We start from the raw sequence: 24,152 nt of genomic DNA on the forward strand, positions 1-24,152 counted from the left end.
GTTCCTTTTAAAATGCACCTGATTGTGTTTTACACAGGTGGCTGCAGGAATGGCATATATTGAACGAATGAATTACATACACAGAGATCTGCGATCTGCAAACATTCTGGTGGGGAATGGACTAATATGCAAGATTGCTGACTTTGGATTAGCAAGGCTGATTGAAGACAATGAGTATACAGCAAGACAAGGTAGGTGCAACAACAGGAATAGCACTGAGCGTTGTTTTTCTGACAGGAGAACATCATTTTAAAAAACTCTCTCTCCTGTGCTTTGGAGTTGCTTTCATAAATCCTGAAGTCATATTATGTGCTAGTCCAGAAAACTCCACTGCTGAAGGCACATCCTGCGGAGGATATCTGAACAGTTGTCTTTGTTTTATTTTGGTCAGTTTCTAAGGGAAAAATAATGAATGGGAGCACAGGTGGGTGAAGTGACAGTAATGATGAGGTCCTAGTGGTGCCACAACAAGGCTGATACTTTACTTACCACGCTAGAAAGCCTGAATAGAATAACCCAACATTGCTGTGTTATTCTTATTTTATTTCAACTGGTCAAAGAAATCTGAGAATCATGTTTTCATGCAGTAGATCTGTCTCTCTGAGAACTTAAAAAGTTACTTTAACAGGAAAGCCATTTTCCAGCTCTACATAGAATGCTGGGCACCACTGATAACTGATAGGCAATAAAAACAAATCAAATAGTGTTGTAGCTTTTTAAAAAAGCATGTGTGCGTGTGTTCAGACTGAGCCATGACACAGCCTCTTTGTAGTTAGTTGTTCTTTACAAGTCATGCTTGGTTGTCAGATGTTGATCCAAGTTTGCAGAACTACAGTTTTGTTCTCTTTCTGCTGGCAGAACACTGGTAATGCTTGCTTAATATGTGTCAGTAAATACCACTCTGTCCATTCTCAGTTCTGAAGCCAGAGACTGCCTCATTAGACTGTGTTTCATGTCATCAGAAAGCAAAGGTTAGCTAAATGCACCTTCATAACCTACATGTACTCCTTCCTATTGCAGGATTTTTCTCTAAACTGAAGTCCCTTTTATTAGCAGATTAACTATTAGGAAAGAGCTAACCTCTTCCTGTAACTTTCAAGTGCTGACAGAATGAAACAGTTTCCAGAGAGCAGGCGTGCTCCCATTGATCACAACCCTCTTAATTGTTCTCAGCAGCACCTAGCCACAGGGATGGGGGAGTTCAAGCTGCATCCACGCTAACAGTTGCTGGCTTCATTCAGGAGGCAAGCCCTGATTATTTTGTGGAGGTCCTTAAGGAACATGTTGTAGGTACTAATGCAGAGTTAACTGCTACTGAGTGGAACCTGAGGGTGAGAATTGCTCCTTGCTTGCAAAAATAGCTTCATGTCGCTCCTGCTAGAGTAATAACAGTGCAAGCTCTGCTGGACAGAAAACTGCCTCCTGGCCCCTCCCCTCTGCAAAACAAGAAGGGTTTATCTTGAAAAAGCAGCCAGATCCAGTCTGTAAAATGGCTTTGAAACTGTTTTCTATAGTATCTCCATTTTTGTCTGTTTTACTGCTATGCCTTTTGTTCCCTTTGGAAACAGCCCAATGTATAGTTTGACATGACTAATTATTTGTTTGAATAGACAAGTATGTAACCTACTTCTGGCCAAATCTCTTCAAGCCCATGATCCCTAGGAAATCCTCTGATGACCTGTTTGCTTCCTGGTTTAAATCTCTCAAATAGTTTTGCTCTCTTTACGTGTTAGAAATCCTTGAAAACCTGCATGAGTGACGGTGAGGAAAAGCTCAGATTGTTTAAGACAATAAGTTATTGGATTTTTGATGGGAAATCTTCGAGCTGCAGAAAGTAAAATGGCAGGACTAGCAGGGAGAGGGACCATAGTGGTAGACATGTCCTACCCTTCTTTCACTGTGAAATCTCTTATGTCATGGAAAATGCAGCTAGGAAAGGCCTGGCATTCAACCTCTGTCACTGACACTGAGGAGACCTGACTCCAGTGTGCATGGTACTATCTTGTGGTGCACGTGGGGAGAAGTCACTCAAATTTGTTCATACTTCAGGGCAATGGACCGTACTTCTTCCCTGTACTGAGGTCAGGCTGAACTCCTTCAGAGCCACCGAGGACTTTGGAATGGGGACCCAAAGAGTTGCAATCACAGACATCTTGTAGAAATGTTTCCCCCTTTCAGTAACGATTTTTTCACCCTTTCTTAATTGGTAACTTGTTTTTGAGAGGAGTGCACTTCTGGCCATGCAGCCTATTCTCAATTTACTTTTCATTGCAGTTCATCTGGCTTCCAAGGCAGGCGGGCAGCCAGGGTTGAGCCTAGGACCTTTAATTTATCGAGGAAGAAGCACAGCTTCTAAAATGCCACTGGAATTTTTCTCTTAAGTGAAATTCAATCCTGTTTGTTCAGTTCGGCTTCGGTTTTGAGCACTGCTTGGTGGCGACCACAGTATCAGAAGGAAACGGTTGTCTTTGCTTGTTTCCCATGACCTATTACTTCAGCCTCTGAGGGGATGCATCTGGGGACCATTCTGTTTATCTGGCTGACCGCTGCTTCACTGGGAATTCTGACATGGGAGGAGAACCTGGCTGGCGGAGGGAAGGGGGTGGGGAGTGCTGTAGACTGGCAGCTCCTGTGGGAGAGAGGAAATGTCTTGCCTTATGAAATCTGAAGATTAAAGCCTTTGGTCACTCTCTCTGCAGCAGTCTTCCTCCTCATGGCTTGTAAGTGAGTTAGCAGGGAGCTTGTTGTCAGTCTGGGGAAGGGCTGGCTTTCTCCGGCCTCACTTGATCTCCGGCTCCCTTCCCCCACTGTCACTTCTGCCTCCGATTAAATATTTTGAAAGGAAACAGATGGGGATGCTTTGAGCTCCAGAGGGTTAGAGTGCAGGATTCCTGAACCTGTGTGGTTATTACTCAGCCTGGTGGTAATGTTTTACTGACCGGTTTATTTTCTTTTTGGTTTGAACAAAAGAGGTCTGACTGCTCCTGATTTAAGAGAGGTAAATAAAAAGCAGTTTGTTGTCTGCACTGCCATTCTCAGCAATTGGCAGGAAGGAAAGAGACAGTCACACCGCTAATGATTTAAAGTGTGTGACCAGCAGCTATATGCTGCCATTAAATAATACACACCAAAAAAAGTTCTTGGCTTGTAATGAACATTTGGCTCCTCTTGCTCTTAGAGGAAGTGAGTAATCAAAGGGAAAAAAACATGCTATTAAAGTGACGCCCATTTTAAAGGCTATGGCAGTGAACTTACTGCAGTCCACCCCATCAGGGTTTGGTCCTTCTGGCTGTTGCTGTTGCAACATCATTTTCCCCCACACTGCGTTGGGCATATTCTGTGTTGTGTGCTTCCAAAGAGATTATGCCTGTGTTAGCCTTGCAGCCTGGCATTCTTGGTGCTCTGTGGGATGGAGAGAAACTTCTCCTCACCCGCACGCACAGGATTCACCATGCAGCTCTGCTACCCTGCTCTGATCTGGTTTGCAGCTCTGCAGGGTCTGGGCCAAGCACATGGCTTTGTTGTGCTGAGTGCTCCATGGAGCTGCTGGGGAAGAGCTGTTACTATTCAAAGCTGTAGCAACTGATACAAATTTAAATTGCCTTAATACAAAAAGAGCATTTATTTTCCAGGCAATGTTTCTACTGCATTCACTGGCAGGGCTTGCAGTAATGCTGCTCCAAGCACACATGAAACATTAAGAATCTTTCTGATGCCTTCCAGACAAGTCAGGTCTATTCTGGGAGCTCTTGTACATGTTTGTAAACTTTTGGATCACTTTTTTCTCCTCAGTGCTTAGAAATATCTCCTTCCTGCCTTGCTCAGAAACCAGTGATGCTTCTTATTTTTGTTTCCTAGAAAATAGCAGGCACTGTTTCCCTCTGCCACTCTCTCCCTGGGCTTACCACTTGTCAATTGATCGGGTGCTGGTGTTGGCAATTGGTTGCACCACCAGCTGCAGCTCCGGGAGCTTTGCCCTCACTCAGTGCCGAAGAGCAGGCAGGAGGGGACAGCTCCTGCTTCTCAGCAGCAGCCCCAGATCCTGGAGGGGTAGCAGAGGTGCCTTCTGCCCCCCAGCAAGGAGCTTCGCAGGGTCGGGGGAGGGCTAGGGCTGTGTTTGGGCCCACCCGCAGTTGTACCTCTCGTTCCCCGATTCCTGGGGAGGGTCAGCCTGGGGAACCTACCTCTGGCTCCTGATGTTTTGCCATGCTTGTGATTTCACGTTAGTTCTCACAGCACAAAAAATGCAATTGCGCGGTTCCTCCCACACAGCACACCCCATCGCCTACCAAGGCTGACTCGTTTCCTGTTACATGCTTACTTCAGCATTTCAGTTTTACCCTTTGTAGCCTTCTCTTTTCAGCTTTGGGAGCAATGTGGTGCTGAGTTGTGCTCCCCAGCTGCTCAGTCAGGGGTTCCCATACTCATAGATTCTGGCACTGGGTGTGCTGGGCTTGATTTGCAGCTTCATATCATTTCTAGGAAATACAGCAGTGACTCTGGGGCATTAATTGCAGAGCTTTCTGGTTTGTCGAGACTGGGATCTGAACACCTGAGCTCTGAGGGATTTTTGCAGGCATCAGAAGAAACCATGCTAGGAGCTGCATTTGGTGTTGCTCAGTTATCTCGGCCCCCTCTGCTCCTCATCACAAAGCCTTACTTGGGGCTGAGGAGAACCTAAAGCAGCAGCAGAGGCTGCTTCCTTTAGCTCACAAGCCCCCAGGTATGAGTACTGGGCAGAGCAGCGCTTGGGCTCACAGAAGTGCCCTTGGGCAGGGCCAGCACCTGACCTTGCATCGTGCCTGAAGCCTTGGTGTGCTGCACGTCCATGCAGAACAGAAACCCAAAAAAGACTTTTCCCTTGCTGAAATGTTTCAAAAAGGCATGGAGATAAAAGCCACAGAAGAAGATCTTGCTCTGGGGCAAAGACAGGCTATCCTGACCTAGGAATGTGGTGTGAGAGCAATTTGTACAGACAGAGTTACTGACCTGCTAGTAATACAATGTGTTCCAGCAAAAAATAAAGAGAGAGATCCCTCCCAGCAATGTAAAATCTGCCTTGAAAGTGGCAGATAGGCTGCACTGTCAGCTGGGGTAATTTGGCTTATCAGATTTATTAACATGCTTGTCACTAATATGCATTTTATCTGGTGATCTGATGCTGTAATTTGCATGCAGCCTGGAGTCAGCATATTTAATAAGCTGGGCTGGGGCTGCTTTTCCTAACCACCATGCTGGGGACAGGGCAAGTGCAGGGGCTGTGTGCCTGCCAGAAGCCATGCTGAGCAAGGGGAGCAGCAATTTGGCTTCAGAGTGGTGCTCAACACATTTTGTGGTTTTTGTGTTTTCAAAGAAGTGCCCTGTGTTTCCAAGGCAAGGGGTCCATTCACTCAAAGTGTTGGTGTGATGGGCTCCTGCTCACTGCATCAGGCAATGCTGCCAGCTGTTTGAGCTCCTGTGCAAGCACGTGTATCTTGTGGTGGTGCTCAGAGGGTTCCTTACCCTTTGCCGTTGCCTCTCCTTGTTCTAAGCAAGCTGTGTGTGATCTTTTAGGTTTATGGCAGTGTGTGCTTTAAAACTACAGCTGTGAGAACTGGCACATCCTACCTGGTTTCCACTTTCCCTTAATTAGGGCTCTATTATACAAGTTTGCTATGGGATGCTCTTGGACCATCTGGTCTCCAGCATGCCTTGCAGAGCTAGAAAACCAGGAGTCAGTTGGCCTCTCTGCCAACCTCTCCTTCCTTTCCTCCCCATCTATATCTTCAAACCGAGGTTCAGGAAACACTGCAAAGAATACAGACTGTGATTTACGTATAAATTGGTCTAGATAGGACCCCTGATGTAGAGGCAACATAGCAATGTAACAAGTAGTCACCCTGCCACCAGAAAAATCAAAAGCATAAATTGTTTGTCTTCTCCAGCAGTGGGGCTTACATTGCTCTAGCTCTCAGTAAAAATGATATGCTGGAATTGTGCCTTCCCTTCTCACCTATTTTCCTATCTTTCCATGACCCCTCAATATACCATAGAGTCACCTCCTCATGCCACAACAGCAGCAGGGTGAAAACACTGGGGCAGTTGGCCTCAAAGGAGACTAAAGAGATTTCTTTACTCCAAAGATGAGTTTTTTAATGCTGTCTTTCTATCTGAGTGCCAAGAACAGGGTCACGGAATAGCTGAAGTTGGACCTCTGAATGAAGGTCATCTGGTTCAGCTGGGAAGCAAAAGGTCTCAGCCTTTCAGGGAAACACAACTGATCAAAAACAAAAAACAAAAAGGAGAAAAAGAAGAAAGAAGGAAAGAAATTGTTGAATAAATTATGTGCAACAAGTGAACAAGCAAGCCTTCAGGCTTGGTCATCTCACATGTGATCAGACCCTGTCCAGGCTTTCAGGCTTCATTCAGTTAGAATGGTATTTGTGTGCTATCCCAGCTGCAACGTGTGTGAGGACAGAGGGACATTAGTCCTCATGTTCATGACATGCCTGCGGATTTAAGGAACTTGACCCGCAGTTACATGCAGCCTGCAAGTTTTCTGGGGATTGGAAAGTGTTGTGTAGCCCCAGGATATGCCAATCCCAGCTCATCCAGTACCATAGGGCTACCAGTGCTGTCGGGCCACGGTCAAGGACAGAGTTCCAGAGATGGCAAGCTGCTGCAGAGACCTCAGACATCACAGCCCAGATGGACTTTAAGAGAAGAGGTTCTGTAAATTTTGAGTCTTGTATACCAAGGTTATTGCCATGAAGTTTTAGCTGGGGAAACTGAGGACAAAGCTGAGCACAAGAATAGTAGCTCCAGCAGATCAGCTAACATAAAGGCTACATATGAGGCAGGCTGTTTGAAAGTGAAGAGACACCCACAAATCCTTCAGCACCTTGGCAAATTCAACCACTGATGTGCTGATGCTTAACTAGCCTTATGTCCCTAACTTCAGGCATTAGGGATTTGAAGCTTTCTTTATCTTACATCTTTTTATATAGGAGGACTTACTTGAGCATCAGCAGTTTTCACTAGAAAAAAAGGTATTTGTTCCTGCGTAATATTGTCTCTTAGGATCAATTATATGTAGTGTAGGAAAAAAAGTTATCACATTTAATGTTTTACTAAGTAAGGGAATGAGAATTGCCACGTCTGCTTTGTACTTTTGGTCCAACCCAGATTGCAGCATAGAGTAGAAGTACAGAGCATCAAGCACTGGATGTGGTAGAGGAATGGTGTCAGCAGGGAACTGTAAACAGTGCCATAACTTAATTCCCTGAGAGCCATTTGTCCACGTTACAATTTCCACACTCATCCTGAAAGCTAAAGGAGCTTTTATGAGGGGGTGGTGAGAAGTCAAAGTCAGTATGCTTCAAAATTTGAGTGTCGCTAGGGATCCACAGTAAGCAATGCAACTCTTCTGCCTTTATGTTAATACAAGGCACCAGGGAAATGATTGCCTATTTTTTCGTACATGCTACAACTTAATTATTACCACAAGACTTTTCTTTAAAGTCACACTGAAAATATTTTCCCTAAGAAAACAGTAAATGATCGGAAAAGCAAATAAATCAGAGTTTAAAGGCTTGTTATCTTACCATCCTTACCACAATTGGATCCTGCAAGCCCTGATGATGGATGAGCACATTAGGCTGCACGTATTTAAGGCACTACAGTCTTCAGTGCCAGGAGTTGAAAGTACACTGTCAAGTTATAAATCACAGGCCACAGTTGTGCCTTGACATCATTGCACTCCAAGCATCTCGAGTAGCAATCTTATATTTTAATCCTTGCGTGTTTCTAATGAAATATTATGTTTGTCTTTAATTTATGTTTTTACTGTGTTTGTTTGTTTTGCATTTTGCTGAGCTTGAGCAGGGAAACCGGGACGTACATTTCTAATAAGTCTCACTTCTATTCAACATGCTGTGACATGCAAATATCACAGGGAAATGCTGATTTGAAACATTTTGGGAGAACGAATTTCTATTTTATTGAGCTTACTGGATTTTATGCCATTTTTCTTATATAAAACTTCAAATCTGAATTAAAATCTTAGCCCTCTCTTGGGACAAACCCACCCTTGCCTGCTAAGACTTTCTTTTTGCCCTACACATTCCACCCAACTGTCCTCTGGGAGCATACTCCATGGAGCTGTTTGTTAATACTTGCTTCTTCACCCTGCAAGTGTTGCAGAACAAAGCAGTCGCCTGCATACCGGTGCTTTGTTTCCATCACTATTCTATTTAAGACTCATTTCTTCTTTCACTAGGTGCAAAGTTTCCCATTAAATGGACTGCACCAGAAGCAGCATTGTATGGAAGGTTCACAATCAAGTCGGATGTGTGGTCTTTTGGGATCCTACTGACAGAGCTGGTAACAAAAGGGAGAGTGCCATACCCGGGTAAGAAAACCATCCGAGCCCTGCATCACTGGGGGAGAAGAGTGGGAATGAGCCATATGGTTAAAGTGGAATGTGTGCTTATTGTCAGTGGGCTCAAAGGAGGATGGTTATCATGCAGAAGTTCTGTGTATGCTTGGAAGGAAGTGGTCGTGACTGAAAGCCAGTGAGTATTGGTCATGAACAAGAGGACAGGAAATCCAGCGTACTTGTTTCTATGTTTTTAATTGTTTTCAATTAATTTACTTTCTATCAAAATAATGAAAGCAAGGTAAAACAACTGCATACCAGAAAATCATTCTCCACATTTGCGTTCCCTTTAAAATACCAACCAACTCCCAGAATAGCATTACTGTATTTCTTCTGTCAGTCTGGTTCTGTACAAGGTCTGGTGACTGTCTGAATGTCTGGCATTACCAAATCTCCTTTTTACGTACTCTTAAATTTCAATCCTTTTGTTAGACATGGGTGGAAAGGAAAGAAAAAGTAGTGTGCAGGCCAGAGCTCACGGCAGGGTCAGAGAGGGGCCAGGTTCTCTGCATGGGGGAACCAGAGGCCCCATGACTCTTTGTTGAAAGACTGCCAAGTATCCCATGGATTAAGATTTGTAGCCAGAGTGATTGGATCTGCCTGTGCAGAACGAGCTTTGCCTTCTGCTGCCTCCTCTGAAAACTGTGGACATTCAGGTGAAGAGGAAGGAGGTAAGGAGAAAGCAGTGTGTTACATGGAAAAGAATTTAATCCCTTCATTTGCTTGATACTAATAACAGCATCTAGCTGCATTTTTACTTCTTAGAAACCTTGGCTGTGTGCATTGCAGCTGATTTAGTGGAAAGTGTCCTAGAGTATTTTCAGTTTGCCAGTCTTGCCGCTATCAAGCAGTCAGGCCTATACATCAAATACAGCAGGAAAAGCATCAAGGTGGAGTTCAATTTATCCTTTTGTATTTCATGCCACTTCAGAAAGCTGAGCTCAGCAAATTTAAACTGCCAGAGTTTTTAGAGAAATTTCATCTTTACTAGCTCCTAGGAGCCAGCAGCTGATAATTGAGAAGGAAATATGGGAACTGGAAGGCTGTTCATGATCAGCAGTGAATTTTACAATGACTGGCAGAGAGCAGCTTAGCAAAGCTGTGACTGTGCCAAGAGAATGAAGGAACAGAAAGAGAGGTTGTGTGTTTCTGTGGGGTAGATGAATCCCTTTGCCCCACAGTTCCCTGAATGGTTGAAAAACAGTGTTGCCTCTGCACAGTGTCGGGGTCTGGGACGAAGGTCTTGTTGCTGTGTGGATTATCAGCAGTGGCTCGGGGAACAGTGATTTTCAGGGGGGTTACTGAGGGTTAAATGAGCAGTTGTGGACTGAATGCAAAGGTCGAAGATAGAAAGAAGATGTGTAAGGCTTTGCTGCTAAGGTGTTGCTTCTCTAGGGTGAGCACAGATCCTGGGTGGATGCAGGAAGAGGATGCTTCTGGTCAGTACTAGCAGAATGGATGTCAAAGGGCTCTCGCCAGCTAGGTCAGAGTTAAGGCTAGTTTGGGTTTTTTTTTGCAGAGTTCTACATTTATGGGGCAGCAGTGCATAGTGACTTGTCTGTTATCACATGCATGAGTGTAGATACAAACATACACAGGAAATAATACTTTTGTAGGCAAAAGTGACTTTCTGAGCCCTGAGTTAGCTCACAGGTCCATAATTGAACACTGTGTTAGCCAGATCAGTAGAGGATAGATACATTTCCCAAGTGCTCATTTTTCTCCCTATGGGAGCAGGAGGCCACTGGATGTGCACTTAAGTGCTTGTAATATATGACTTCTTGTTGGATCCATGACAGAACTCTCAGGCCTGGTCTGTGTCCTGAAAATGCGGACAGTTTTATTACATGGCAGCCTGAACACTTCAAAGACAACTAGCAGTGTTTCTCCTCTTCTAGCACTGTCCTGCCCCTTCATCCCACACTGCATGAAGCCCTCACACACTGAAAATCCTTCCGATTCATTCTCCCCCAGACATGCTAGAATGGCATCAAGTAGCTAAATCAACTTTTTGTGACTTACGTGGCAAAGAGTTGATAATTCATAGAATCACAGAATCATAGAATCCTTGGAGTTGGAAGGGATCTCTGAAAGCCATCTAGTCCAACTGCAGTGAACAGGGACACCGCAGCTAGATCAGGTTGTCAAGGGACTGATCCAGCCTCACCTTAGAAGTCTCCAAGGATGGAGCATCAACTACATCTCTAGGCAACCTGTTCCAGTGCCTCACCACCCTCACTGTAAAAGATTTTTTTTTCACCAGCTGGTCATATGGTCATGTACTTCCTAGGTTATACCTTGCCTGAGCTCTACACTAGACTTCTTCCCCCTTACCATGGCTTCTGCCTCTGCTCAGCCAGGCCGTAAGCATTCTGGTGATCACCATCACTCCCTCCCTGTCAGCTTCCCCTAAGGTTTTTTCTGCCTTCACATCAAGGCTTGAATAAGAAGGAAGAGATGGGTGTTCAACCACCCCAAGAGGCAGGACTGAGCCCTGTTGTGACCACCAGTAGGATCTGAGGGAATGGCTGTGTCAGGAGAAGAGATGAGGAAAAGATTCTTCACCAGAGGGTGATCACGGCCTCAAGCTGCCAGAATTCAAGCAGCATTTGGACAGCACTCTCAGACACAGCGCTTGAATTTTGGGTGGTCCTGTGTGGAGCCGGGTGCTGGACTTGAAGGATCTCATGAGCCCTTTCCAACTCAGGATATTTTGTAATTCTGTGCTTCTGTCGTGCGCCCCAATTCTGAGATGGTAATCATACCTTCATACCTTGAAGAATCAGGCATTGTTTTAAGCTTATGTAGGAGGGAGAAGGACATCAAGGAGGACACAGGGAGAAGGCAGGCAGTTTCTAGGAGGGGAACAGGACTAGTGAGTGGAGCGGGACTTGGCATTCATTCTCCTCCAGGTTTCAGCCAGATGAATGACCTCTTTTTGGAAGAGAGGCCAGAGCAGAGGTAGGACACATGAACAATAAAGATTTTACTGGCAGAGGTGAACATCAGGCTGGAGTTCATGATCCAGCATTGCTCGCTGACCTTATAGCTCCCACAGGAAAGACTGACCAGGCCTGTTTCTCTATCAGTGGACATAATGATAATGGACTGCTGTAATAACACTGCTTTCTCATTCTTCTCACAAGACAGCACAGTTGTTCTGGGTGTTGAGGTTCTATTTTCACTACCATGGTAGGGAAGTAAAAGCTGGATATGTGCAGAAGAGGAGCCAAGTTTAAAAAGTAATCTGCTTAGTAAACCTTTTTCATTCTGTTTCTTTCTCTTTCCACAAATTTCTCTCGGATCTTAGTATCTTTTTAATGGAGTTTAAGACTAGGAGGCTGCATTTCTCAAGCGGTAGTCAGAATTTGATTTTATTTTTATTTAATGTTATCTTTTGCATAGGCAACATTTTCAGCTGCACTAAACAAGCATCTTTGAACTCACCCCTTGTTTTTTGCTGCGCTTGTCACAGCAAAAGCATTTATGTTTTATGTCCAGTGTGACAGCAACCATGATAGTATACGTATTGCTGTCTCCAGCCAGTTGATCTTTGAGTTTGGATTCCAAGCAGGGCTGCAGGCCGTGGGGAGCTGCATTCAGCCTCCTCATCACTGCAGGAGTTTGGGGCCAGAAGGGTTGGGCCAAGCATACATCACTGACCCAGTGTGATGGGTACCATCTTCATGAGTGGTAGATAAGAACTCGAGGGAGGTGTGTATTCAGCACATCACACAGATAAGCTTTGGTGGGTTTCTGTGTAAGCAGGAAAGCTCAGCTCACAAATGCTGCAGCTCAAAGTTGCAATTCTTTTTGTTGCAAGCAAATAATACTTTATTTAAAACAATGATAAAAAAAATATTTTGATAGCCTTGATTTGTGGGTGTTTTGAATGTGAGAAGTATTTGGGGAATTTCAGGCCTTAATTTTTAGATGCTGTCCGGGGAAGTGGTGGAGTCACCATCCCTGGAGGTTTTCAAAAAAAAGATGGACGTGGCACTTAGGGACATGGGTTAGTGGGTGTGATGGTGTTGGGTCTGTGGTTGGACTAGTGGTTCTCAGTGGTCTTTTCCAATCTAAATGATTCTATGATTCTATGAATTACAGATGTTTAAAAATTGTAACTATTTTTGCACTGTCATAACTAAGTTCGTATTCATCTGTAAAAAGACAAGCAGCATTATGCTTCAAAGGTTGTTTTCCTTAGGGAGCAGCTTTCCCATTTCCTTCAGTACCCTATCATTTGTGGGTATGGAATGGTACCCCTTTGTGAGCCCCACACACCATCCCTCTCCTTTCACCTAGCTCTTCTATGGGGCTGCTAACAGAATTCAGGAATTCTGATTCTAACTCAAATTAAACAAAACCTGCAGATTAATCTGTCTCTGTATTACCTTGCTCTGAGAGCACCAATGTGATCCAGCCCCTACGGAGGATGGCACAGTTTTCCCTTCTCAACTGTACTAGAGATGTGCAAACCCTTCTGGGACTGAGGAACCTCTGAACACGAGCAGAGGCACAACTTTGGATTTGGAGAATCTGAAGTACCACATATCAGAGAATGGACAGCAGCTAAGCTGTTGTTTTAAAAATCCGACGTTCAGCATTTGTATCTGTATGAGCTTGCTTATTGGACTGAAATCATACAGTGGGTGTTGAAAAAGGGTAATTCTCAACCCAAAAGAAAAAAACAAGAATAAGGTGGCTTAAAATCATCTCTGGCCTCAGTGGACTTAATGTTGACCAAAGTAATCTATATAACAAGCTTTGGATGTGGGGACGCTCCCAAGTTCCAGTAATCTTGTTTCCTGTCCTCTGCAACAGCAGCATTGCCTAAGTTTGTGTTATTTGCTTTGTTCCATCCAACCAAGTTCTAAGTTTTTTTAGCCACAACTGGAAACTTTACATTCCCTTTTATATCATTGTAACTCTTACTATTGTAGCTTTTCTAGGAGGATTCATGCTGCATTGCATTTCTACCCCCAGTCTGTACAGGCTGTAGATTTTTATTGTATTGAGCTTTAAAGTGGCCATATCCCGCAGCGTCTTACAACTATTGGAAGGTTCAATAATAAAGCTGGATGGTGGGAGGTTATTTCATTTTTCATCTTCCCAAGGACTAAGAAACTTATGGAAAACTCATCTTTTGGAAATGGGATGCTTCCTTTTTGGCCCAGATACTAGTTCTAGGAACATTATGAGCACAGACTGATTTTAAAGGAGATGAAATAGCTGGAGTCAGTAGAAGAACATTGCTGAGTAGTTTATTCCACAGACATAAGGTGTTTTTTAAATAAACTTTTAAGGCATCTAGAAGCCCATTGCAATCAGAATTTCATCTATTATTAACGAGAAGAGTTGAAACTCTCGGGTATTCATTAGGAGAGAAGAGTTGTACAGGCTGCTCAAATATTCTCTCTGTGGTGTTAGAAGTGCAGATACAACAGGCTCCTGCTATCAAAACAGAAACACTGCAACTTTCAGGATAAGATAAACGAATCCAGATAATAGGTTGGTAAATATAAATAGGCCTTTTAAAAAGTAAAAAGCATACCTAAAACACTGCTCTTCGTCTAAATGTGACTAATAATGTAAGCAAGATTTTGAAGGAAAAAAAAAAAAAGCAGCATTTGAAACTCCTTGTTTAAATTAGTAGCACATGTGAAAGCCAACGGATTTTTTTTGGCAGAAGGATTCTGCAGCCCTTGCTGGACACGTGAATTCCAACAGGGAACACAAAGATTGCTTGATTTAGTTTCATATCTGGGTTTTACTGGGAGGGAGGGGAAAGAAGAAAGGAAGAGAAGGGCGTTTTCCTGGATAATACCACGATGAGCAAAACCTGGCTTTGTTGTCTTTCCAAGGACACCAATGACTGTGGCTCCAGGCAACAATGTCTCTTTTCTTCCCATCTTTTTTAAAAGAAAAGGGAAGTGAAGAGCTGTTTGTGTTTTCACTCCCCTCCACCCCTTCCTCAGGGTTTTTCTTCCAGCGTATATTTTGTTATCGAGTTTCAGAGTGTGCTTGCAGCACTGAGTAATACACTGGATAAAGTACCAAACATTTGATATCTTAGAATAACAAATCAGTTGGGAAGGAGCTTTCCTGCTGATGTTGCTTCCATCCATGTTGTACTTACAGGAGAACTGCCAAAATTAAAACAAAGAATTCAGTTTCTTTGGGGTTTAGGTATATACAGTAGATAAGTTACTTGGTAACACTAATTTTCATAGTCTTTTATGTTTAAGGGAAGCAGTGCTTGGGCTAAGCTCTTAGCTCAAATTATGAAGCAATTAATACATAAAAACAGTGCTGGTTTTGGTTCAAAACACAAATTTTAAAAAGCTATCTGTGAGAACATAATGTGAGCAAAATGCCCATTTTTCTTACAGCATCTCTCAAACAGCAAGGCCAGAAGGTTTGGGCTGATGCTTCTTTTGGGTTGGTGGTGACTCACAGAGCACTAGTGTTCTTTTGCAATTTAATGAAAAAGTAGAATATGTTGGAAAATGTTCTAGTTAGATCATAGAATCACAGAATGGCTTGAGTTGGGAGGCACCTCAAAGATCATCCAGTTCCATCCTCCTTCTGTGAGCAGAGTTGACAATAATGAGGAGCATCCAAAAGTTTGTTCTGTTTGTGGCAGGCTTTTCTGGTTTGTTGTGAGCAGCAGTTTGGACTTGACAATACAGGAGAACACCATCTTATGTCTGCAGAGGATTCTAAGGAACAGACCATGTTACACGTAGCACCATGAACATAGTAAGTGAATGCAGGTGATAAATCTAACAGAAGAAACCAGTGCTAACATGCAGCAGGGTAGGGAATACTGTAAACCAGTAATCTCACTCTTCCTTTTGCAGTCATCATTGCTGAAGGAGACAGTAAAGCAAGTTCTGTAGGAGGATGAGGCAGATTTCTGTGAGGTTCCTCCATGTGTAGTAGCAGTGTGAAACAGCCCATCGGTGCTTGCTTGGAAAGCTTCGGTGATGCAGTGTTCTAATCAGAACTGGAAAGCAACAAGGACTTGACCAAATGAGACACTCGTGGGGCTGCCTGTGAGAGGCTATGAAAGTGAAAATAAGCCACTGTATTTGACATAGTGGGCAAGAAGAAGCAAAAGGCAAGAGCATGGAAGGGACAGTTACAGCCAGAGGCTGGGAAAATGATCATTACAGAGACATTGCAAATGGATTATCAACAGGAGGAAATTGCCCTGTCAAGATAAGAGGAAATGGTATTTTGTAATCGTAACATGAGATGAGAATCTAGATGTGGGTGGCCAGGAAATGCTCTATCTTACAGATGCTCATTTCAAAGCACCTCTTAGAATTAAACACAGCTAGAATATGAGGACACAGAGTAATGCCCAGATTCAAGGATACTGCTGAGTTACCAGCCTAAATGCCACTCAGAGTAAGGATACTTCTCTCGCCAGCCAACGTGTAGGGTAGGCAAATGAATCTGTGCTGAAGAAGGTTGTAAAATTATTTCTGGCAAATACGTGGAGTGAAAGGAAGAGATCCTCTGAGTCCTGAACGTGAGGCCAGAAGGATCTTCAGGAGAGCACCCTGAAAGAACAAGGCGTGATGATGGAGTCTTGGATGCAGGGGGAGAATCAGCTAGCAAAAAGAGTAATGTGAATGAATGTATTTCTAAATTTGTTGTGTAGGAACTTCAGTGTCCCTCCTGGTTTTCCTGCAGGGCTGCTTGGCAGGATCCACTTAGGCAGGGCAATGAAGTCAGCTGTTGCTTTTCAGCAGAGGGCTGGGGCAGGAGTTGCCAAGAGACAAGCATAAGGCATGCAGTCAAAATGCTTTCCCTGGAATATGTCTGCATGCCTGGGGTGTCAGTCTTACCTTTGATATTGTAAAAAAGCCAACGGTGTAACTGGAAGAGATATTTAAAACCAAAGCTAAGGTTCACTACAATTAAGATATGGCGCAGAACACTTGTATGGTGAATTGTAACGTGTGTAAATGTAAAAACAGCAGAGAAATCAAGAGCTGAAGGGGTTACATAGAAAATATAAGGTAGTAAAGAGCCTGGATTACCTCTTAAACAGCAAACACGATGATAGAATAATTCTTTGCTTATTGGAGAGAAATCTACAGTTCTTCCACAAGACTGTTTTGTTGGACCACTGAGTTGTTTTCTGAGTGCTTTGTACTCTTCTGGGTTGGGACGGAACAAGACGATGTGGTAGAAGCAATATTGTCCAGCACAGACCATTAGCAGAGTGAGCTTTTGATCTGATGTGAAAGTAATGCTGCTGGACGTGCCCAGCAGCCTCAAGACTTTGTCATCTTGCAGCCTCTGCAGCACAACCTCACAAAGTCCTTAAAGAAAGGCTCATGCTCAGAGTGTTCTAAAAATTAATCTTAGTTTTTAGAATTTAGAATCTTATTTGTTGTAACGCAACTATTTTCTTATTTCATGTAACATGGCCACTGTTACTGGGGAAGGCAAGTGCCAAATCCTACCCATTCTGAGTAAGCCAAGAGAGTAACTGTGGGAGCAGCATGTTAGTTGTCACTGAATGTTATAACTCTCTATGGAAAAAGCAAATAGTCCAGGTAGTCTCGCAGGAGATGAAGAGCTGAAACCAGATATCAGGGCGGTTTGGGTTTTTTTTTTCCTCTTAACCAAAAGAAATGAGTATGGTTGGGAATATCGTACGTGTTGTAGGTACGGTTATACCTGAGACAGTTTTCCCATGATTCAGCAGTGTGGGTTTGTCTGTCCTTCCAGGCATGAATAACCGTGAAGTCTTGGAGCAAGTGGAACGCGGTTATCGGATGCCATGTCCTCAGGACTGTCCCATCTCCTTGCACGAGCTTATGATCCACTGCTGGAAAAAAGACCCAGAGGAGCGTCCAACTTTTGAATATTTGCAGGGTTTTCTCGAAGACTACTTTACTGCAACAGAGCCCCAGTACCAGCCCGGTGACAACCTGTAACTCCCTGGTCTGCACACACTGTCACGAATTGCCAGGTGTCCCTCAGCCCTGTCTCACCTGCCCTTCAGCGTCCAGCTCCATGATTGGCTTCCAGGAGTGCAGCAGCATCTCTCAGCACTGCTGGGCAAAGAGGGGCTGGAGCTGGGAACTCGAGCAGCCCTCGCCTATGACCACTTGTCCTAATAATCTGAATGTCCTGGATGAAAAGGAGAAAAACACTTGTTTTTTCTTAATCAAAGACTCCTAAACTGCATTATATTGATGTTATGTAAACTGCAAAACCTCCATTCATTGTAAATAGTAACTCAGTGCCAATAACTGATTCTAGTGCTTTCCTTTTTTTAAAACGCAAAACCTATGTGATTTTAACTAGTCTTCTCCTGACCCGACTAAAAGTATTATTTTCCAGAAGTGGCCTCTTTGTCTAAAACATTTTTTTTCATGTTTTAACAAAAAAAAAAAAAAAAAAAAAAAAAAAAAAATCAGGACAGGTGTTTGGTTTTTTGCTTTTTTATATATAAAATATATATAATATATATACATACGTGTACATACCGTATATGGGTGCTGCTGCAGAGGAAGCTCATTTTGAACTGAATGAATCCTGCTGCAGCAGTACCCAGAAAATGATAATTTTACTGCAGACGTGAAAACACTGGTGAGATTGTGGAAGCCAGTGGTCTAATTTTTGGCTTTTGCCAAGCATGATTTTTTTAAATTGGATTGCACTTTTTGTTTATGATTATGTACCTGTAGATGGTTGTAACTTTGCTCTTTCAGGAATCATGTGCTGTATTTACAGTAATGTTTCCGATGTTTAACAAGTGTGTGATGATTTGTTCTTGAAACTAAAATGAACCTATTTAAAGCGAGAAAACTACAGCATCACCGTTGGAACTGGAAAATGGAAACTGCGAGGACTTCTTGTATCAGAACGTGTATACTGAAACGTTTCAAAAAGATTTATTAAACCGTGTAACCACATTCAGATGGTCTTAAAATCATAGCATCTTAGCCATGTCCAATGCTAAACTGTTGGTCACGCAACTAGGATTCTTCTGTTTTACGTGTAACATTTTTCCATTGTAAAATAAGTGTGTTCAGTGTCCTGTACTGCTAATGAAAGTACTTTCTCTGTGTCTGCAAGTTCTCCAGTGGAATTACTATGCACTTCTTTACATTTCATGGGAGATGCACAGAACAAAGTATTACCTTTTCAGTTGTCTGTACCAGCCTTGAATTACTTACGTTTAACCAAAAAAAAAAAAAAAAAAAAAAAAAAAATCCTTTCTATTTCTATTGAGTTTTTAATACTGAGTTGCAAATTTTAAAGTCTTAATTACATTTTGTTATGATTTATTTGCAAGTTTACATTTTAAAACTGTTTAACTTTCTTAATTTAGTAATTAAAAAAAAAAAAAGAGCATTTTACATTTGGATAGTTGTTCATTTGTTTAAACTGTGGAGATGATGGTGGAGAGGAGATGAGAACGTTTCAAGAAGGGCAGTCGTGCTCTTTGGGGCTTCGCATTTGCTAGGAGTGTGCAGGTCTATGGGGCATCGTTTTCAGAATTCTGAAGTCAGTATGTTTGTAAGCAGCTGGAGTTCAACTGTAAGGAAGGTGGTTGAGTGCACAGCTGGTCTCTCCTCTGTTCTGCAGAAGAATTTCTTCTTCGATAATTCCTTTGCTTTTAATATGAATACATTTGCAAGTGTTGCAGGAAAAAGAAATCTACGCCTTGTATTGTCGTTGCTCTAAAACATTGCAGCCAAGTAAGACTTCATGACAGTTTAAGCATTTTTTTAACGATTTAATAATTAGGTTGTGGATTTGTAGCCTGAATAGCCACACGTTTTCTAAAAAGAACTTTTTTTTTTGGTTCCTAACACGATGATGACTTGAGATTTGGAGAAAACACTGTCATTGTTGTTTTCCTATTTTCTATACAAAGCAGTGATTGCAAATCCTCTTGCAAAGAGAGTTCTGCACTCAGCCTTTCTCCAAGTGTGACTTTACATGGCAATGTTGCTTGTTACCAGACTTCCATGATAAACTGGTTACCGTTTTACGTGTAGAGTCTATAAGTACCATTATGTACATGCTATATTCAATGTTTCTGTACCTGTAGCTGTGGAACACTGAAGAGGCCATAATTCTTGTTGGACTTTTTAAAATCAGTCTCCTCTTAATACTTACAAGGTGAGTTGTGGTCCTTTTTCCCACAGCTAGCCCCTGCCTTAAAGCATCACCCACTGCGCTAAGCTCTCTGCAGCAGCTCAGCTGGCTGGTGAAGCCAAAACGTCATGAACCCAGACAAGGGTGGCAAAGCACGGTCATTCTTCCAAGCTCTATAGCAGATGGGATGAGGCTAAAACACTTGGAATTTTGCCTGTGTTTCTTGTTGGAAGCAAGACTGAAGTGGGGAGTCATTGGGATTTTATGGCCTTTATTTCTAATTCTCGAGTTTGCGGTTCCTCATGTCACATTCAGTCTGTGAGTACCTGCCTGCAGCCATGTGCAGACTGCTGCTGCTATTGGGTGGCAGATCCAGACCATTTCTCATCGGTAGCTCTTCTGCTTCTTTTTCTTAATGTTGGGAGTTTTGTTGTTTGGGTTTTTTAATCTCTCAAATAAAAACATTAGTAAAATTTACACAAGGTTGTTAGCATTTTTGCTATAAATTAATAAGATCGTTTCCTTAGCCATTGTGTATACAGCACACATAGCTGTGTGGTGACTGTAGAAGTAGAAATTATCTAGAAGTATCCTCTTCTCTCCAATAATTGTGTTTAACGTAAGGCTAAGTAAATCACAGCCAGGTGAAGACGGTTGGCCAAAAGCTCCGTGCAGCAGCCCGCCTGACTCCAAACCTCCACGAAGAGGTGACCCACCGACAGCTGGGAGGACTCTGGGGGTGATCCCTATCTCTGGGTGGATTCATCTCATGCCAGTCCCATGAGAAATGACAAGCAGAGATGCTACAATGCCACAAAAGGGACAATTGGTACAATTAATGCTTGTTAACGTATTTCTGTGGGAAGGAAATAATGGGAGACTTTGGTGGATCCTCCGAAAGATCCAAAGTTTGTCAAAGGCACTGACATGATGTTCTTTGGCTTCTGCAAAAGGTATTCAACTTAGTTCTATGTGACGCTCTGACTTTGGTTTAATTACCACTGTAGAAAATAAATACAAAGTAAATACAAAACGGAAAACTGATTAACTGCTAACATCACAAAAGTAATCCCATGTGGAAAATCCGTCTACAGTGCGAGCACTCCTCATGAAGTCTATGTCCTGGAAAGAACTCATGCTCACCACGAGGGCAGAGTGCTGCTTGTCTTTGACCTTGCCACAGAATTTGGAGGTGAGTGGGAAGTTGGTCAGATTTATTTGGATGAGGACCGTCCATTTCTCAGATGCTCAAATAAAGAATGCAGCATGCTAGTGATTGCTACCATATTGCACCCTGAGGGTCTAAGGGCCTCATGTGAGGCTGAGCCCAATATGCAAGAGCTATTAGTGTATATACAGTAGCTCCTCTTCTAATGCGAGACAATATTCATCCATCAAAGGCAGCTTTTCCTGTCTAATGGGAAATCACCACCAGCAGTGCAGACAAAAGCATATTTATTTTCTCAAATCATGTCAGTTTGAGGGTCTGTCAGTCTTTCAAGAATAATTGAAGTCTGTTTGCAGCTCAGAAATCTCATTGTGTTCTGCCATCTCAGTAGCAGTGTGATTATAATTTCCTGTGACTCACACACTGAAGGGGCTTCTGTGAGTCAGGGCAGTGTTCCCTGCCACCTTCTCTGAAGGAGGGGACGCTTTAAGTTTGGATTTTCCTGCACAGTCCAAAAGAGAACCCACATTCTATTAGCAGAAAAGGAAAAGGGCCCCTGGCCAGGCTGCCACCCACACAGAACATGAAGCTCTGCCTCCCAGGCCGTTGACTTGCCAGGAGCAGCTCTGATAGCTGAAACCAAGGTGCGGTCTGAACATGAGGAGGGAAGTGCCAGCTTCACTTCTGTCTGTGAGATGTTTTCTGTTAATGTTTAATACAGCTGGTGTTCTTGTGTGTATATATCAAAATGCAATTCACACGCAACATCCGTACCTACACAAACATCAGTTCATCTCCTTGTATTCTCCCCCCGTAGCAGCACACTTAACAAAAATGCATTTGTAAAACGGCGTGAGTGCATTAGAGGACAGAATGGTGTTAATAACGAAAGAGCTTCTCTTGTTGGCTTTCTTTTTTCTTCTTTGCTGGCTCCTATTCCTTGCACAGGCCAGGAGAGGGGCGGTGAGCACAGCCCTGCAGTGTTTGGGGCCTGCAGTCATGGCACAGAGGCTCTGCGGCTGATTCCCAAGTCAGGGAGGAAAAACCTTTCTCCCAAGGGCACGGCTGCAATGTGGGGCCTGCAGAAGGCCAACAGGGAGAGGAGTGCCCTGCTGGGATGCACAGCATTCCGTGTGGGCTGTACCTCGTGTGGTTTACGGGGAGAGCCAGAGGTCTCAGCACCGACTGTGCTGGTGGCACCTGTGTTCCACTGTGGGCCATCAGATGACAGCAGAGCAGTGAGCTCGGGCTGCAGGTGCTTTTACACAACGTCAACAACTGATGAAGGGAGAGGGAGTAGCCTATATCTAAGATAGTGGGCAAAATGCCCCGGGAGCTGTGTGTCTGTGTCTGAAGGGAAGGCATTATGCCTACCCACCTCAGGCAGGTGGGAGCCGGATTGTTCTGCTCATTGTTGGGAATAACTCAGCATTAAGCTCCATAAATGGCTGCAAGGGCAAAGAGCACAGATATGAGATTCTCCTCCTTCCTCCCTGGCTGGGCTGCAGCTTGCCGAAGGCTCTGGGCCGCTCTTCTGTACATCAGCATTTGTTGCTGAGCCCCTGCACTCAGAGCACTGTAAAATGTGTGGGGCTGCTGGTGGTCCCATCTTCACACCAATCCCTGAGGCCGGAGGGGGTGAATTTTCTTTCAAGGAAGAAAAAAAAAAAAAAAAAAAAAAAAAAGAAAAAGAAAAAAAAAAAAAAGCAGGGAAGGTTTTTGATCACGCTGTAGCTTTATCTGCTTATTCTGGGGTTCACCCTGCCCAAAACCTTGGCACCGCTGACTCAGTATTCACACCCGCAATGCTCTGGGCTGCCTTCCAGCCCCATCACACCTCAGGATTTCCCAGAAGTTGTCCAGGAAGGCTCCCTCCTGCTGGAAAACGGATGCAGCAGTGCCCTTTTGACTCACGCAACATCTGCACTCCTTGCTGATGGCCGTGGCCTGGGCACAATCAGGTGGAGCCAAAAATAGGTGTTCAGCCAGAAGTCAGAGGGTGCTAACTCCTGGTCTGCTAAAAAACGTAAAAAGCCACATTGGGATTTGATTTATATTCTAAAGGCAGAGGCTGAGGTACGTTTGATCATCTGAGAACTAAAGTTTGCCCTCAATTCCCATGCCTCCCATGTGCAGCCAGGCCTCCAGTGAGCTTTGTACATGACCTCACATACATCCCATGTATCAAACACACACCGCATCCTGAACATTTGCATATGGCACATGTCTTCTGTTCCACTTGGGTGGCCGTACCCTCCTGCCTCTAACTCCGTCGCTCACCCCACAGCTCCTCATGCACTACTCTGGGTGTGTGTTGCTGAAGAAGTACGTCCTCTGGTCTTGCAGAGAGTGGGAGCTCTGTTAATTGTCAAATGTCGAGTGGGTAATAATCAATGGATGCCTAATTGGAAGCAACAGGGAATAAAATAGGTATTACTTAGCTCCTGCTCTTAATTAAGGGGATACGGAATGCTGTGGGGAAAATCTTAACAAATGGCAGGAGGGTTTCGTCATTATGCAAGGTTTAATTAGAAGCAGTGCATAAGCTGACGTGGAGGTGCTTATTTCTCCCCTTGCAGGTGTCTCTCCAGGGCGTGACTAGAAGATGCCAAAGCAAAAGCCTAAAAAAAAGTGGAAAATGTTTGTGCAGGTGCATGGACACTGCGACACAGCAGGAAATGGAAGCAAACCCCTTCGCAGTGCAACAGCAGTGAGGATCTTGCCAATTGAGGTTGCAGCGTGCCTTACACCATGGCAGGTGGAATGAAACGCTCATTATGATGTCTCCAGATTAACTCACATCACTAATGTGAAAAGCTGAGCAATGTGGAGTGCTTTACTCCAAACAGTGAATCATCTGGGAACAAAAGCATTTATGATGAAATTAATTCTATGGCTATGTAAATGCAGTAGAAGACGCAAGAAGCAGCACCAGACATTGGCGTTGTCTTCCTGATCAAAAATAGCAATATTACTCCTAAAGGACAAGCAACTGCTTTTTATAAAAAACAGCTCAGGGTGCTGTTGCCAATGAAAACAATCCAACCTGCATTTGAATATTAATCTGTACCTTCTGAGATGGGCCCAATATGACACAGCACATTCTGCTCTTAAACAGTGTGCAGATGAGATAATAACTCTAAAGCATTCCGAGTTCGAGCCAGTGCTCTGTGAAGATAGTAGGCAGACTTCAGAACTACAAAACAGCCTTCAGAATACAATTACGATGGCCTGGGTTTGGGGAGTGGGACAGGCTTTTCTGAGATAAATTCTGAGATAAACTCAGACAAGTTTTCTAAGTTTCCTAACCCAAAAGTAGTCAATTGCTTCTACAACTTTGTGGAAGAGTGTTTAGGTGGACCTCGGCTTTGCTCTTAAACCTGCTCAGCAGTATTGTTATCAATTAGCAGTCTTCCATGCGTTTTGTGGTTT

The 24,152-nt window shown here is 43.5% G+C and overlaps 1 protein-coding gene across 3 annotated transcripts in view; it reads left to right on the forward strand.

Moving 5' to 3' along the window:
• The window catches only part of FYN (FYN proto-oncogene, Src family tyrosine kinase), a gene marked incomplete at both ends in the record, with an annotated part of 37,702 nt that extends 20,326 nt beyond the window's left edge, over window positions 1-17,376 (forward strand). For all 3 annotated transcript variants that reach the window (XM_079550774.1, XM_079550775.1, XM_079550776.1), the window contains 3 exons: window positions 38-191; window positions 8,258-8,389; window positions 17,168-17,376. In XM_079550774.1, coding sequence (XP_079406900.1) covers window positions 38-191; window positions 8,258-8,389; window positions 17,168-17,376 — 495 coding nt within the window. The remainder of the gene's footprint in view (window positions 1-37; window positions 192-8,257; window positions 8,390-17,167) is intronic.
• Window positions 17,377-24,152: the final 6,776 nt, after the last annotated feature.

The sequence above is a fragment of the Tetrao urogallus genome (genome assembly GCF_951394365.1).
Source record: "Tetrao urogallus genome assembly, chromosome: 2".
Taxonomy (NCBI): domain Eukaryota; kingdom Metazoa; phylum Chordata; class Aves; order Galliformes; family Phasianidae; genus Tetrao; species Tetrao urogallus.